The sequence below is a fragment of the Narcine bancroftii genome, chromosome 5 (genome assembly GCF_036971445.1).
Source record: "Narcine bancroftii isolate sNarBan1 chromosome 5, sNarBan1.hap1, whole genome shotgun sequence".
NCBI lineage: Eukaryota > Metazoa > Chordata > Chondrichthyes > Torpediniformes > Narcinidae > Narcine > Narcine bancroftii.
This window is the reverse complement of record NC_091473.1, coordinates 70,527,660-70,545,148: the sequence shown is the minus strand read 5'-3', so window position 1 is coordinate 70,545,148 and position 17,489 is coordinate 70,527,660. Positions and strand designations below refer to the sequence as shown.

Below are 17,489 nucleotides of genomic sequence, written 5' to 3'. Positions count from 1 at the left end.
TAAGTTCAGAAAAGTTCTTTGGTTTACAGTCCAATCTCACTTCTCATTCCTCCAAGTTCACTGGTTTCAGGCAATTCTTATACTGTGCACAGAATTTAACATTTATAAAGTTCACCTGACTTTGGTGCTCGAAAGATAAATGCTTACGCTCAGGAAGGTTGTTGTCAATTTTGAGAGAGAGATTTGTTGTTCCAGGACATCCACAGCCACTCCAGTGTCTTGCTGATGAAACTTGCCCCTTCATGGTTCTCCAGATGATAACCTTTCTTTCAGGTCACCAAAGAGTTCCTTTTTGGTTCTCATATTCCAAGTGAAACACTAGATAGCCAGTCCTCTCCTCTTGCATGAACCACAAAGGCTTTGACCAGGCCATCTTCCAAACGGGCTTGCCAGCTTGTCCTGTTCCAGTCCCAGCTACTGCTGGCTGCAACATTGCACGTGATCGATCTCTCACACTCTCTCTCTCTCTCTCTCTCTCTCTCTCGCTCTCCCTCTCTCTCTGCAAAATCACATGACCCTCTTACACCAGCAAGCTCTCCTCCAGACAGCAGCGACTCCAACATGCTTTTTCATCTGCTGCCTTTTTGCAAACAATGATCCATTAGTGAGGTCTCTTGAGCCCTCTTCAAAGCTCTTGCAAAAGCTGTTGAGGCCCCGATATGTCTAGCAAGGGGCAGAGCTCCAGTATTTCAAATAAGATCTTTTTTAAAGTGTTTTTGTGTGACCTACTCTAACAAACTTTTTCCAATTTATCTCACAAAAACATATCTATATACTTATCACAGTACATTGAATACATATGTGCAAAGTTAAATTATCTCGTTTTTATGCAGATATTGATCCATTATGTGAGAAGTGCAAAATTTTTAAATGTCCCAATTTAGGAAGATTTGGGGAAAACATTTTTCTATCTTTAGCAACAATTTTTAAAATCAAAATAGAACCATGCCCTTTAATTGACTTGTTTGGATTTTCTTGTGAACCAGATATACTTTTGTCAATATCTCAAGAGCAAGTTTTAGTTTTTAGCATGTTGATAGCCAGATGAGCAGTTTTAATGAAATGGAAAGATAAATCTTCGCCTACTTATTCCCAGTGGTTACATGATGTAATATCATATTTAAGCTTGGAGAAAATTAGATTTAACATTATAGATAGAAAGTTTCAATTTCAAAAGATGTGGGGCCCATTCATAGACTATAGGTACCTAACCTTTTATCCATGATTGTTGGGACCGGACACCTACAGTTGTTTGGAATCTTTCAGATTTTGGAATAATTTTAAGCTCATCTGAGTTGTGCTGCCATCTCTTCCCTGACCCCCCGCCCCAACTGCCTATCCGCTCCAGTTGTGCTGCTGCTTTCCCGTCTGAGTCGTGGTGCAGTCTGTCTCTTCTCCCCCCCACCCCGCCCCCCCCACTACTGTTCCAGCACCAGGGGAATGGCTCCCTTCTAGGTTCCCCTGCACTGGTACAGCAGTTTCAGCTGCGAGGGGGATTATGGGAGGCGACGATGGTCATTGATCCCGCATTGACTGACAGAACATAGCATCAGGATATGGCGATTCTGGGGTGCTTATAAAATAGCAGAATGACATGGGATATTCCATCGTGAGTTGAGCAAGGGTCTTGCTTGATGGGTAGGGTACTTATAAAGTAATTATACCACTAATTAGCGATGCGGGATATGCGGGAGTTGAGTCATGTTTGGCACCAAACTCCATCTTTGATGAGCAGATATCATCTACTGAAAAAAATGCCTGTTTTTGGAGGATAAAAGGTTAAGTACCTGTACTATCATGATGGCAGATTTGGATGCTCCGGCGATTTTCTGAAGGTTGCTATTTGATCCATATCTTTGCTTTTTTTTCTACATGGTAACTGTTGAACCATTTCTAACTTCTTTCAATGCATTAAAATCCTTTTTTAAATAATTAAACCAAAAACCGTATATTCTATGCTAGATGTAATTTCGACAAAGACCTATAAAAATCTGAGGTAATAAAAAAAAATTTGTTTAAATTTAGATTTTTTAAAATTTTGACATACTGCATGGTAACAGGCCATTATGGCCCATGAGTCCGTGCCACCCAATTTACACCCCGGTACATTTTTTGAACGGTGGGAGGAAACGGGAGCCCCTCGGGGAAATTTCACGCAGACCCAGGGAGAATGACCAAACTTCTTACAGCATGGGATTCAAACTCTGGTCCCAATCGCTGGTGCTGTAAAGGCATTCTATTAGCTTTCTGATCAATTCATGATCTGCGTTTCTAACATTTAATGCCAAGACACCCAGACCCCTCTACGTTGACGAGCTCTGAAATTGTTCACCATTTAAGTGATAGGGTTTCAATTTTAATAATTTTTTCTTGCAAATTGGACATTTTCACATTTTCTCAGGTACTCCATTTGGCAAATCTTTGCTCAGTCAATCTATCAATTTACCTTTCACAAAACCATGTTGAGTTTGCTAGATTGATTGTTTTTCTTTCCTTAGTGCATGCTGCTGGATCTTTAATAACATTATTAGGGTCAGGGATGTCTCTGATCGAGTTCACAGCATTCTGAAGTGGGAGGGTGAGCAGCCTGATGTTGTGGTCCACCTTGGTACCATTGACATAGATAGGAGTAGAGATGAGTAGGGAGTTAAAAAGGAAACTAAAAAGCAGGACTTAAAGGGTGGTAATCTCAGGATTGCTGAATCTGCCACATTCCAGTGAGAGTAAGAAAAGGAGTTGTGGCAGATGAATTGGTGGCTTAAGAGTTTGGGCAGGCATTCAGATTTGTGAATCATTGGGATCTCTTCTGACCTATACAAAAAGGATGGGCTGCACCTGAACTGGAGAGGGGCCAATATCCTGGTGAGAAGGTTTGCTTGAGCTCTTGGGGAGAGTTTAAGGGGATAGGAATTAAAGGATGCAGAGGACAGGGTAGAAAGTGAAAGGATGATACAATATGTTGTGGGTATGTAAGGAAGGACCAGCAGGGGAGGAAAGATAATTGCAATCAATTGAAGGGTTTGAAATGTGTCTATTTGAATCTATTTCAATGCAAGGAGCATTAGGAATAAAGGAGATTAACTTAGAATATGGATCAGGATGTGGAATTGTGATATTGTGATTGTCACAGAGGCTTGGCTGACCAAAGGACAGGGTTGGCTGATGCTGGTACTTGGGTTTAGGTGTTCTAAAAGTGATAGGATGGGAGTTAATAAAGTGGGGGTAGGGGTAACATTACTGATCAGGGATAGTATCATGGCTATTGAAAGAGTGGATGTTACAGACGGAGTGCCTACTGAGTCATTGGGAGTAGTGTATAGGCCCCCAAATAGCCCTCGGCTACAGAAAGGGAGATGCTGGACGTGTAGCTGCAGGTGTGCGTCCACTGAGTCTGTGTGTGTGCGTCAAAGAGGAAAGGAGCAATTACTGTACTGGAAGAAGTTTATTGGCTTCCAAATAGCTCTCAGGATACTGATGAACAGATAAATAGGCAGATTTTGGAATGGTACAGAAATTACAGAATTGCTGTTATGGGAGACTTCAACTTCCCAAATATTGTCTGGAACCTCCTGACTGCAAGAGGGAGAGCTGGGGCAGAATTTGTCAGCTATGTTCCAACAACGATTCCTGATGCAGTACATGTGCCAGCCAACTAGAGGAATGGCCATACACAATCTAGTGTTGGGTAATGAACCTGGTCAGATGACGAGACTTCTCAGTGGTGAAGCATTTTGGTGATAATGACCACAACCCCCTGAGCTTTAGCATTGTTATGGACAACGATAAAAGCAGACCGTGAGGGAAAGTGTTTAATTGGGGAATGGCTAATTACGATGGGATGAGGCAGAATCTCGGGAGAGTAAATTTGGAACAGTTATTCACAGGAGAAAACGTTGAAGTAATGGGGAAGATGTTTCGGGACCAATTGCATGACGTCTGGATAGGTTTGTGCCACTGAGACAAGGAAAATGTGGTAGGAAAAGGGAATTGCAGTTGACAAAGCAGGTGAGGCAGCCAGTTAAAAGGAAGAAAGAAGCATATATTAGATTTAGGATGGCAAAAAAAAAACAGGAAGGGCTCATGAGAATTATATGGTAACCAGGAAGGAACTTGAGGAAGGACGGGAGACCTCAAGAAGACCTTGGCAAGTAGGATTAAGGACTCTGACAGATCAGAAACACTCTTCAGGAGGCAGGTGTAGACGTGTCAATAACTACTGACTGCAGAAGACCTCATGAACAGAAATACAGAGGCTACACTGCAAGATTCAATTCACTAGTTAGCCAGAAACAGGATGACCAGATTCTAGTTTGCCAAGTATTTCAGAGCCTGCAGAATTTTGGAAAAGTGTCTTGTGGACAGATGAGACTAAGATTAATCTGTATCAGAGGAATGGCAAGTGTGGAGCTGTAAAGGAACTGCCCAAGATCCAAAGCATACCACTTCATCTGTGAAACATGGTGGTGGGGGTGTTATGGCCTGAGCACATATGGCTGCCACAGTTACTGGCGCACTTTATGATGACGGTATTGCTGATGACAGTAGCTAAATGAATTCTGAGGTGTATAGCAACATCCTCTTTGCTCAAATTGGAGCAAATTCCTTCAAACCCTTTGGACGGTGCTTCATCCTACAGCAAGATAATGATCCCAAACGTACTGCTAAAGCCACAAAGAGTTTTTCAAAGCTAAAAATGAAAATTCTTGAATGGCCATGTCAGTCACCCGATCAAAATCCAATTGAGCATGCCTTCCACATGTGAAAGAGAAAACCTAAGGCAGCGGTGGCTTTTAATTTTTAATTTAGACATAGAGCACAGTAACACCATTTCAACCCATGAGCCACCCAATTGACTTACACACCCGGTATACACTTGTGGGCCAAAATGACCTGTTACCGTGCTGTATGTCTAAATTAAAAGGTTGGCCACCCCTGATTAAAGGGAAAGCCCTGAAACCAGCAGGAGCTGAAGATGGCTGCGGAAGACTTCTGGCAGAGCATCACCAGAGAAGATTCTTAGCTCCGGGTAATGTTTATGAATCACAGACTTCAAACAGTCATTGCATGCAAGGATATGCAGCTAAGAAATAAACCATTTTCATTTATGTACCATTGCTATGTCCCAAAGGTTGTGGTGCTCATAAATGAAGGGCCTATGTATAAAAAGTGCTATAATTTCTATATGGGCAACCCAAAATGTACACAAATAACCTTGAATAAAATCACATGTGAATTGATTGATTACAAATTTAAAACTGAAGGAAATAAAATAAAAGAAGTGTATAGTTCCCAAACATTATGGAGGGCACTGTAGATGAAGAAGCCGAAGAATGGGTCAGTGTTTGTAGATACAAAGGTTGGAGGAATTGTGGATGGAGCTGAAGATTGTCAAAGGTTATAAAAGATTTTGACAGGATGCAGAGTTGGGTAGAAAAGTAACAGAAGGAGTTCAATCTGGACAAGTGTGAGGTGATGCATTTTGGAAGGTTAAACCTGAAGGCTGAGTACAGGGTTAATGGAAGGATACGTAACTGTGGAAGAACAGAGGGAACTTGGGTTCCAAATTCATACATCTCTCAAGGTTGCTGTGCAGATTGATAGGATAGTTAAGAAGGCCTGTGGGGTACTAGGCTTCATTAGTCAGGAGCTTGACATTCAAGAGTTGAGAGGTCAAGTTGCAAATCGATAAATCTCTGGTGAGACCAAACAGAATATTGTGTTCAGTTCTGGTCACCTCATTGTAGGAAAGATGTGGAAGCTATGGAAAGGGTGCAGAGGAGATTTGCAAGGATGCTAATAATGTCTTATGAGACAAAGTTATCAGAGCTAGGGCTTTTCTTTTTGGAGCGTAGAAGGATCAGAGGTGATTTGATAGAGGTCTACAAGATTTTGGGAGGCATAGATAAGTTGGACAGCTAGCACTTTTTTTTTCCTGGGGCGGGAATGGCAAAAACTACAGGGCATCTGTACAAAGTGAAGGGAGGAAAGTTTGTGGGAGACATCAGAGATGTTTTTTTTTTAATCTACAGAGTGTTGTGGGGTTGGTGGTGGAGTCTGGAGGTTTCCCTTAACCTTTGATGCCCTGGCTAATCAAGAAGTTGTCAATCTCACCCACTGACATATGGCAACAAATTCCACAGATTTACAACCCTCTGGCTAAAGAAATTCCTTCACATCTCTGTTTTAAGTGGATGCCCTTCAATGCTGAAGTTATGCCCTCTTGTCCTGGACTCTCCCACCATGGAAAACCTCTGTACATCTACTCTGTCCATGCCTTTCAACATTCAAAATATTTCAATGAGATCCCCTCCCCTGCCCTCCCATTCTGTTTTGTAAATTGATGGATCCTTTCCTGAAACCAGAGAATCTTGGAAATTTAAATGAATACGTCATCTATCTCACTGGCCACTTACTGAGATATGATCCTAAGATAATGTCCATCAGCACTCAGAGACTTGTCAGCCTGCAGCTCCAACAATGTTCTGAGCAACACTTCCCTACTATTAGTAATATTCCTCAATTCTTCGTTCCCTTCCACTCTCAACTTTCTTAAGGAACTCTGAACATTGTTGACAGTATTGAAATAAATAAAATCTGTATATCATTCTTTTGATATTGTTTACCATTGAGATTACTTTTGTTAATGTATAAAATGCTTCCCACACACTGTCTAGTTATTTTGTTCTTCATTTTAAGTTAGCTGAGTATGTCCTAGATTTTCCTGACTTTTCCAAATTTCCAAAATACCAATGAAAGGATGCATTTGTTGCGAGTAATATTTTCTTTAATAGTTTCCATTATTTTATTTTGTAGAAATTTAATTTCACATGTCCATTTTGTTGAAATTATGCTAGTCGAGAATACTACTGAACATTTTTTAGTTGAATTTCCCCAAAAGCATGTTTTGCTACTGATTTAATTGACAGTATATTATTTGGAAAATTTGATTTTGAGCTAATAGAAATTTCAGAGCATTCTTGGGAAACTGAAAGTTCCCTTTAGTTATTTACAACCATTTTAATGATAGCTGATAACGCCTCAAACCGTTTGGCGGGCGGCAACCTCCTTTGAAGAAGACCGCAGAGCCCACCTCACTGACAAAAGGCAAAGGAGGAAAAATCCAACACCCAACCCCAACCAACCAATTTTCCCCTGCAACCGTGTCTGCCTGTCCCGCATCGGACTTGTCAGCCACAAACGAGCCTGCAGCTGACGTGGATTTTTTACCCCCTCCATAAATCTTCGTCCGCGAAGCCAAGCCAAAGAAAGAAGAAATGATAGCTACACGATGTTCGAGGTCTCTGTTGTGAAGTGTGCAGTTTGAGTCTGCTGGGTTTTTTCTATGCTCAGAAATAGACTAGCGAGTTTATCTTGTACCCCTGTTTTGGTTTCATTGAAAGAATAAAGAGAAAATTGTAGAACATAAGAAATCATTGTTATTTGTCCTGATCACCATCTTCCCAAATCTATTCAATTTAACATCTGCATTTTCATTTTGTATCTAGTAGTTTTTGTTAATTCATTTTTGTTTTGATTTCAGATTAGTTTGTAACATTTGTGGCTTTGTTGCTTTTTGTTTTCCCTTTAACTCACTTTTTCTTCCCATGTGGCAGTTCGGAACCCGGAATGTCAGAGGCAGTCACTGCTGTTATCAATGACAAGTAAATATTTTGGGTTCAGTTTAAATGCATGGTGATGGGTCTTGGCTGCTTCACTGCTGACAAAAGGCAAGAGACTGTAGATAGAAGGAAAATACTTGCCTCTCTATACTGCCAGTGTGTAAAAGCTCAAGGGAAATCACAAGTTTTCTTGGGATTTTATATATCTGATTGAGGTGTTTTCGCTTCCTAGAATGATCGGTAGTTTTATGCTTTGCAGACACATCAAGGTTAGAAGGGTTAATATCCAGTCCAAACTTGTTCTCGCTCCAATGTGAGTGAGTTTTGTCAGGCAATTTTAAAAGAATTAATTTAAATGCAGGAGTTCTTCTTGTGGCAACATTATAAATGAGTTACACTGTGAGGGGTAGTCACCATCTCATCTGATTTTGTTCTTGTTGTTTTTGCAAAAATTGTATTTGCTTCATAGGTCATTATATCTCTTGTAAACAAAATGAAAGTAATGTGAAGTTAGCCATACTAACTTTCAAAAAATATTAGGATACCAAAACAAAGTTGTTTCTTTTTACATTTTCCTCTTAGCTTGGGAATCCTTTCAATTTCATTTTTCTTTTAATTTACTGTCGACCAATTTGAGGATGTACAATTTCACCTAAAACTACTGAAATATTTGATATGATCTATAATTTTAAGGATAGCATTTTCATGTCATTGATTCTTAGTTTTTTAAAATCTGATATGTTAATTGACTGCATAATGTCATTGAGCCTAAGAAATGGTTCCTGGTTTAATATATCATCTGGGTTTTGACATTGGCAGTTGCAGGTAAATGCTGAGTAATGAAAAGGCACATACTAACACAGAATAAGGTTTGCATGCATGAATACTTTTAGCATGTTAACTTACATGTTGGTGGTTGGTTTTGGGCAATTAATTCAGTTATGTCTTCTAAAGAATCTATCCACAAATACATAGATGTCATATTTTAAAAGAATTTTGATCAATTTATTCCAATATTATTGAATTGAAAAGTGAATTGGAGCACATTGACTACAAAATTAACTGAAAATGAAATTTCTCTCGAATTTTCTTCTGAGTTTCTTTTCAATTTAGTGTTTCTTCCAAATCAAATCTTTCTGATGTGGGAATTAGCTTGAGTACCTTTAGCCGAGAAGATAACGTATTTCTTGTAACTGAATATTTAGATGAAAGGATACTGTTATCAAAACAAGGGTTTAATTTGCCACTTTCAACTGATTTAATATTTTGAATGTCTTCTATATTCCTTCCATTTACTATTGCAAAATTTTATTCCACCTATGGATGATCTCAGTAGATCTATGACATGAATTTGAACTTTGTTGTCAGGTCATTTTGCAACAATTGATCCACAGTGAATGAGATTAAATTACACCATTCACGGTAAGCCTCATTGTCATTTCACAGGATACTGGCGATACTCTGAGATTATAAAATCAGTAACCAAAAATTGAATACAGCATAGATTTTGAATTTGAAGAGCAAATGTCAAGTCAAATTTGTTTTCTCTCCAATATTAACCTTAAAGGCAGGAGAGTAGAAGACTTCTTGTGGCTACCTTATAAATAAGTTGTAATGTGAGGGGTAGTCACTATCTAAATTACTTTTGGGGAGTGGTTTGGCATAAACTTTATTATATCTCTTATAAACAAAATGAAAGCAATTCCCTGTACTTAGCTAGACTGATTTTCAAAATATTAGGATACCAAGACAAACTTGTTCCTTTACACATCACAGGAAATGAGTGCTGCTCTATGAATATAAAATCAGTAACCAAAAATGGAATACGTTATACATTTCCCTAATTATAACTCTTTCAAATACCATTAAAATTCAATTTGAATTATTGAAAGTTGTTTACTGTATGGTGGTGAATAGATTCTAAAGAGACTTGCATTTGTCAAGTGAATTTTTTAAAAGTTGTTAAAAATTATATTCTACTTTTCAGTCTGAAGGAGCTGACTGATCTTCCAGTCAAATGTGAGATTTCTGCACTTGTATCTTATGCTGGAGAGGTGAGTCTGTTTTAAAGGATGGAAGAATGCATACCTCAAATAGATCCTGCAATAATATTGTTGGTCAGTTAGTAGAAAGTGCAGAAGTCCTTACAGTATTTAGTCTAGAAACGTTCATAGGTCAAGAAGTCCCAGCTTTAAAACCTCACTGATCAAAGTTTTTTGGTACAATAGCCCATTTAGCAAATATATTGGTGCTAGTGAATGGCACATTTTAAAGATGCAATGACAGGTACCTGCTACATACATTAGGAGTTTTTCTTCTGCTGCTTGATTCACACATTAGAGGCCAATTTTATTATTAATTTTGCAATTACAGCCTCAAGTTTACTAATTTCAAGTTTATTTATTGGTGATGGGTATTATTGGAAAAGCCAGTATTTTCAATTGCCCTTGAAGATGGTGATCTCAATTTCTTTTCATCTATGTAGTAAAGATATGTTACAGTGCTACCATGGGGAATGGGGGAGGGGGGAGTGGATTTCATTAGAGAGCCTTCACAATAAATGGTCACTCCCATGGCCCTTCAGCCCACCTTTCTGGGTAATAAAGTTTGAGTGCCTTTGAAGAAGCCAAGGTAAGTTGCTATGGTGCACCCTCCATATGATGTATCAACAGGGCGAGCAGTGAATGATTCAGGTGGTGAAAGGGGTGCCAATCAAGTGGATCTGGATGCTGTTGAATTCTATTCCTTGGTTATTTTAATATTCCATCACAGTAATGCTTTTTAGAGCTTATAGCCAAAGAATGCCCATTAATTCATTGCTTCCTTGGCACCAGCTCCCAGTGACAATCCCCAGGGATCACACCAACTGACTTCTGTGTTATTATTATTGTATAATCAAAATGCTGAACTTCCTACTTACTGGCATTAGAAGAGGAATTTTACTACATGACTGTGCCTACACAATCAAAATCATCGCACCTTCTTCAAGGCAGCTGGGATGAAAATAAATCCCACAATGGACAATAGTACCTGTAACCTGAAAATATTTTTTAACAAGTAAAATGCAAAATAAGAACCCAATCCACGATAATAGTTAGATCTTGCTGATGTGGTTTTTCTCTGGTCATGGATAGCACAAAAACTAACCTCTACACTGAAAATGAAGCAGCATGGCCTTGGTGGGTGACAGAGCAGTTTGGTAATGCAGTGAGGAGTTCCCACCTTAAACCAGGTCTGATAGCCTTTCACTGCCAGCAAAATTGGGATAAGGCTTTAACTGTAAAAAGAAATCTGCAGTTGCTATAAATAATAATAAAAAAGCATTAATACTCTAAATATTTAAAGCAAAATAATTATTAAAAAACGTTTCCTGATCATCGGGGTATTAATCCTAAGCATTGTAAAATCTGGTGTATAATTTAGAAGGCAATGCTGGAAAATTCTAGCAGGACTGCCTTGCTACTGGAACAAAATGTCTGATTTGTCCCTCTGACAATCCAACCCAGTAATGATGCATATAATTTGATTCTACATCCAGACATGCAAGAAATATATAGTTATGTATCCCTTTTGATACCACCGAGGCAATAATGCTGCATAATGGGTAAATCAATTTTGGGAACTCTGATTGGAAAGGTTCTCCTAATGTTTTTGAAACACCCCAGATTTACCCTATTTTAAAAAAAATAAAAAACCTTGTATTCCTTCATTTGCTGCAATATTCTTGAAAATTCTGTTGGCTTGGCAATTGGATCCAAATACACAGGATAAAGTTTACATAAGGTGGCATCATTTTGGGAATTGCCAATGACCAGAAATTTAAGAACCACTTAGACTCTGCATAGCTTGCAGTGAGTGCCTTTTTATCCTGAGTACCCACAGGCTTTCCACTATCAATGAGCTATAAGTAAGGACACTTCGATTACGCTACAATTTTCTGGAAGAGTGAAAATCCCAACGATGCTAATTTTGAATAAAGCAACTTTATTGGCAACTTGTCCCTTTCCTATTTTTTTTTACTTCCTCTATCACCAATGGTACAATCTACAAAATACACATGTTCTAAACCCCCATCATTATGAAGGGCAAAATCATAGATGGATTTACATTCAAGTTCCCTGAATTTTTCTCACCGTCCTGTGCTGGAAACGTGTTGTCATCCCTTTTACAGCTTTCCACTACCTTCAATTCTGTCTTTTCCAGTAAAATCTTCCTACTCTAAATGGATTATCTCAGAACATGTGCTGGAAGGTTTCTGCTGCCTGAAGCACAACTGAGGCTTCAACATTTTCTCTGAGGGACTGGGGGTATTTTAGATAGCATGTCTAAAAAATGTATTTTTCAGTAGGAGGTTTAATTTCAGATCAAAAGTAACTGATGTTAATTGTTTAGTTCAATAAGATTGGAAATATTTTCTTATTTTTCATATGACACACAATTGGTGAGAGTTAAAATTGAGATTTGTGTTTTTAGGGTCTGGAAAAATATGTGGCAAGACGTGAGTTCCATACTCCCCTGATTATTGATGAAAATGGAATCCAAGAATTGATCAAGAATGGACTCTAAAATAACTACACTTTCAGCAGACTGTGAAGATCCAACTGAAGTACGGGAATTAAACTTTGGAATAAAGTACACTGAGCACCATTTATACATTGTTCAGCATTTTAAGTCATAGTTTTATCTGAATTTCTTAAATTATTTGAAATTAATTATTTTCTTTGAAAAAATTTTAGTAAACTATTTTTTTGTATTTAAATCATTACCTGCATTATTACAAAATAGTATTTTTTTTCCAATAGAATAAGATTTCTCTGGGTACGGTTTTTGTAGGTCTAAAATTATTTCACATATTAAAATAAATTACATTAATTATGCAAAGTGTAGAAACAAAACATTGTCAGGAGTCAATGTATTATTTAAGAAAAGGTTGGACAGGTCTATGGATGAGAAGAAGATGGAGGGTTATGGGCATTGTGCAGGGAGGTGGGACTAGAGAGGGGTGTTTGGTTCGGTGCGGACTAGAAGGGCCTAATGGCCTGTTTCCGTGCTGTAATTGTTATGTTATGTTATGTGTTATTAGAATCCTGAAAATTTGTAATTTGTAACAGAATAATCAAAATTGTTAGATTCCTTCCAAGTTAGTAATTGAAATATTATGATGAGTGAAGGAACAACCTAATTCACGGGACTTGTGCTCATGTTCATGATTGAACATTGATGATATGGTGCAACAATATGATATTCTTTATGAAGTTGTAATTCATACTAAAAATATTTGAGCTGTGTTTTTTCATGCATAATTTCCATGAATGAATGTTATATTTTACGCTAATTCTTATCTGCTGAACATGCAATATGTTTTGCAGCTAATTATATTTATGTCCTCCTTGCCCTTCAAGTTGGCCATTGCTGATGAGTGTTGTCACAAATAAAACCTGTATTTCAGTGATTTCCACTTGCACTAAGAAAATGAAAGTGGCACAGCTGGTAAAGCCACGGTCTCAGCAGCAGAGATTTGAGTTCAATCCTGACCTTGAGTGCTGTCTTTCTCCTTTTTGACCATGTGGGTTTCCTCTCATATCCCAAAGAGATGCTGATTGGTAGGTGAGTTGGCCACTGTGAACTGGCGAGTGGTGCCATCTGCTAAGAGTTGGTGTGAATGTGAAAGAATTGCAATTGGGTCTAGTGTAACATTAGTGTAAATGGGTGATTTGTGCATGGACTTGGTGGGCCAAAAGGTCTGTTTCCATGCTGTATGCATCTGAGAACTTACAAAAGGGGGAAAAAAACAGGAATCCTTGAAAACTTAGAATAAGTAGATTTAATTGTTTGAAAAACTCATTTTAATTTATCTTTTGTTTCTGTAAAAAAATTGTTAAATATTTTATTATTATTGATGTGATTGAGTCATGATAGGCTTACATCCACAGACCTTTACATAATAAGGAAAATGTATTGTCAGAGACATTCAGAACATGTGATTTTTGCAATTAGCAAATTATCCACATGACTTTGTCAGATGATTTTTAGTGAAAATTTTACATGGTCAAATAAAATCAGATATAATTTTTGTTTGCTTATTGGTTTTAATTTTAGATATTTGCTTATTGGTTTTAATTATGGATGTTCATCCCCGTCCTAAATCTACTACCCTCGATCTTGAGGTTATTTCCCTCGTTCTAGTCTCCCCCACCAATGGGAGCAACTTCCCTACCTCTATCTTATGCCTTTCATAATTTTGAGTGTGTTTTCAAGATCCCCTCTCATTCTTCTAAATTCAAGCGAGCACAGCACCAGATGACTCAACCTTGTGATCCTCTTCACTGCCTCCAAATCCAGTGCATCCTTCCTCAAGTAAAGAGACGAGAACTACACGAGATGCAGCCTCATCTTGTACCTTGTGTAGTGGCAGCATAACTTCCCTGCTCCTAAATTGGATCCCTCAGGTAATGAAGGCCAACATTCCATTTGTCTCCTTGAGAGCCTGTTGCATTTGCAAACCAATCTTTTATGATTCATGCATAAGCACTCCCAAGTCCTTCTGCATGGCAGCATGCTTCAATCGCTTCCATTTAAATAATAATATGATCTTCCATTTTTCCTTTTGAAGTGGCTAACCTCACATTGTACTCCATCTACCAGACCTTTTCCCACTCACTTACCCTATCTGTATCTCTCCATATCCCCTGCACAATTTGCTTCTCCATTCAAATTGTGGAATCTTTTTGTAAAATAGTGTAATTTTTCATTTCCCAGCTTTTATATCTTCATGTTACAGGATCTTGCAGTGAACAAAGAAAAGCTGAAGAGATGCAGCAGGCCAGGCAATATAAATGATCAGACAACGATTCAAGTTGGGGGGCCTTTGTGGGTCTCAGTCTTGTCAAGAATAAATCAGTGGTGTGGTTCTTGGTATTTCAGTTCTGTTGGCAGTTGGGATGAATCCTCTTATTTAGCCGTGGTTAGAATCTCTTGCCTCTTGAGGATTTTAATTTCCTCTAAATGACTTTCTATTTTAGTTAATCAGAGAAACATCTTATTGGGTCCTTTACCTTACTGTGAGTTGTTTAGTAGTAGGTTGACCAAATCCTGTTATTTACTGTAGTTTTTAATTTGATTTTACTTTGTTTTATGATTATTTTTGAATCTTATCTAAAATAACCTCTAATTTCATCCACTTTACCCTGGTTTAAAAAAAACCCCAAGTATCTCTGTAGTGCGACTCATTGTTGTTCCTGATGAGACTGACTACCTGAGGTGAGATCATCAGAAGTATTTAAAGTGTATGTGGATACATTTTTAAAAGACTGGAGGATTGAGATCAATGTTGATCTGGCACAGAGAACTGAGGCAAATCAGTCATGATTATATTGATCGGTGGCACAGGCTTGAAGTGCCAGATGACTTACTCCTGCACCTAATTTCTTGTACTCTAGAGTATAAAGGTCAGTTGATCTGACATTTTTAGTTTTACCAAGTTTCTTTATTTTTAAAAAATCTTGTAATGATAGAAGGGCTATTGCTCTTAAAGCATATTATTGGCAAAGAGCTTACACTGGCTGCAAGATGTGGGTGAAATGAATTGGGCTGTGTGAAACTTTTCCGAGAGAACAGAGGTGGCATACAAGTACTTGTGCTTTTTAGAGAGAGGACCCATGAACAATTTCCAACAATATGTGGAAACTAAAATGTACTAAGTTGTTTTAGGAGCCTCAGAGAGATTTCTGAATGACCGAACCAGAGTTGAATAACTATCACACTGAGCTGCTTTGTAGTGCAGTAACGTAGCATTTGCTGCCTCTCACAGAACCCTGACCCCAGTTTTTAAAAAATTATACGTACTGTTGTTCCCGTTTTCTTCTTACAGCGAAAACATCTGTCTGATACTGTTGGGTCTGATTTATTTAACTTTTGGGGCATGGTGTATAGCTTGTGTAACCAATTATACTGTATCATGCATAACCTCGTGTTTATTGCATTTCTCATAGTTCTGGAGCATAACCTTTCCCATCGTAATTGAATGAAGATCTACCGGGACCGATGCCTGAAGAGGGCGCACAAAATCTATGAACCAGTGCGGACTCGAAAGGCCAACATGGCCTGTTTCCGCTCCGTAAATGGTTATATGGTTATTCCACAGCTTAACATCTTGTTTAAAGTTCCACTTCCCAAGTAATTCATCACCAATTCCACCTGCTTCATTTTTTTTCATTCTGACCTCTGCAGTTAAGAAAAGCTTTTGAGCTTTTCCCAGGCAGCGTGACCCAGATTAGACTCCTCAAGCATTAATATTATCACCTTTATTCCTATTCTGTCTTTCTTGGCTTGGGCACTGGCTCTGTATCCTTCTTTCTCTCCCTCCCCCCCCCCACCTACCTCCCTTCCTATCCTTCTTTCAACCATACTATATAAAGCGTTGAGGAAAAGCTACCTCTCCTTCTGCAATATTTTACGTACAATGTTTTGAGTGTTTGGGGATTTGATTTAACTTTGGAACTTCAATATATTTTCATTTTTATTCCTTTTTTCATTCATTTTTGAGCTTCACTGTTCTTGCACAAAATTACCTGTATCTATCTTTTAGGAATCTTATTTGCTGGTAACTTATCTAAGGTCTTGTAAATTCGCTGTTGTACATCCTTCAGTGTTTGTTAGCTAAGTGCTCTACCTCAGATATTTTTGCTTCAGTATTCCCTTCAACAATAAGAACACCATTTTGCCGGGGGGAGGGGTGTTGAGGGGGGGGAGAAAGATCTACTAGGGACTAGTCATGTCTCTGCCACAGAGTTTGGCCCTTTGGCTCAGAAGGGAAGGGGATGAAAAGGAGAGCTATAGTAACTGGGGATTTGTTAGGGGAACTGAAAGGAGCTTTTGTGAATGAGATGGGCACTCCTAGATGATATGTTACCTCCCAGGTGCCAGGGTCTGGGATGTCTCTGATCGACCCCACAGCCTTCTTGGGTGGGAGAGAGGATGAGCAGCCAGATGTTGTAGCCCAATGACGTGGAGTATGGATAAATTCCTGAGGAGAGAATGTAAGGAGTTAGGAAGGAAGCTGAAAAGCAGGACCTCAAGGGTGGTCATCTCTGGATTGCTGCCTATGCCATGTGCCAATGAGGGTAGGAACAGGAAGTTGTTGGATGCATATGTGGCTGAAGATTTGGACTAAGGGGAAGGGGTTCAGATTTGTGGATCATTGGGATCTCTTCTGGGGAAGGTCTGACCTGTACAAAAATGATGGAATGCATCTGAACTGGAGTGGGATCAACCTGCTGGTGGACAGGTTAGCAAGGGCTGTTAGGAGGGTTTAAACTAGTTTGGCAGGGGGGTGGGAACAGAATGTGAATGCAGAGAATAGGGCAGAAGATCAAAAGCATGATGCTATGTGCTTGAGTTGGTGAGGAAGGACAGGTAGGGAACAAAGCGTAAATGTAGTCAGAGAGCTGAAATGTGTCTATTTCAATGCTAGGAGTATTGGGAATAAAGGAGATGAACAGAGCATGGATCAGTATGTGGAACTATGCTGTTGTGGCCATTACAGAGACATGACTGGTGGAAGGAGAGGATTGGATGATGCAGGTACTGGGGTTTGGGTGTTTTAAAAGGAATAGGATGGGAGGTAAGATGTGGGGTGGGGTGGGAAGTTACATTACTGGGCAGGGATAGTATCACAGCTGTAGAAAGGGATGACACTGCACAGGGAGTTTGTTGGTGTGGTTGGAAGTCCGAAATAGGAAAGAGCAATCACTGTGTTGGGAGTATCTAAAGGCCCCCAATAACCCTCAGGACACCGAGGAGCAGATAAGCAGGCAGATTTTGGAATGGTGCAGAAATTAGAGTTGTTGTTATGGGAGACTTCAACTTCCT

At 38.9% G+C, this 17,489-nt stretch overlaps 1 protein-coding gene across 3 annotated transcripts in view; it reads left to right on the top strand.

The window, feature by feature from the left end:
• Positions 1–13,692, top strand: part of uap1 (UDP-N-acetylglucosamine pyrophosphorylase 1) — a 50,040-nt gene extending 36,348 nt beyond the window's left edge. For 2 of the 3 annotated variants that reach the window (XM_069937800.1, XM_069937802.1), the window contains exons 8-10: positions 7,614–7,661; positions 9,607–9,673; positions 12,093–13,692. In XM_069937800.1, coding sequence (XP_069793901.1) covers positions 7,614–7,661; positions 9,607–9,673; positions 12,093–12,185 — 208 coding nt within the window. In that variant the 3' untranslated portion in view covers positions 12,186–13,692. The remainder of the gene's footprint in view (positions 1–7,613; positions 7,662–9,606; positions 9,674–12,092) is intronic. The other variant, XM_069937801.1, reaches the window with a different exon arrangement.
• Positions 13,693–17,489: the final 3,797 nt, after the last annotated feature.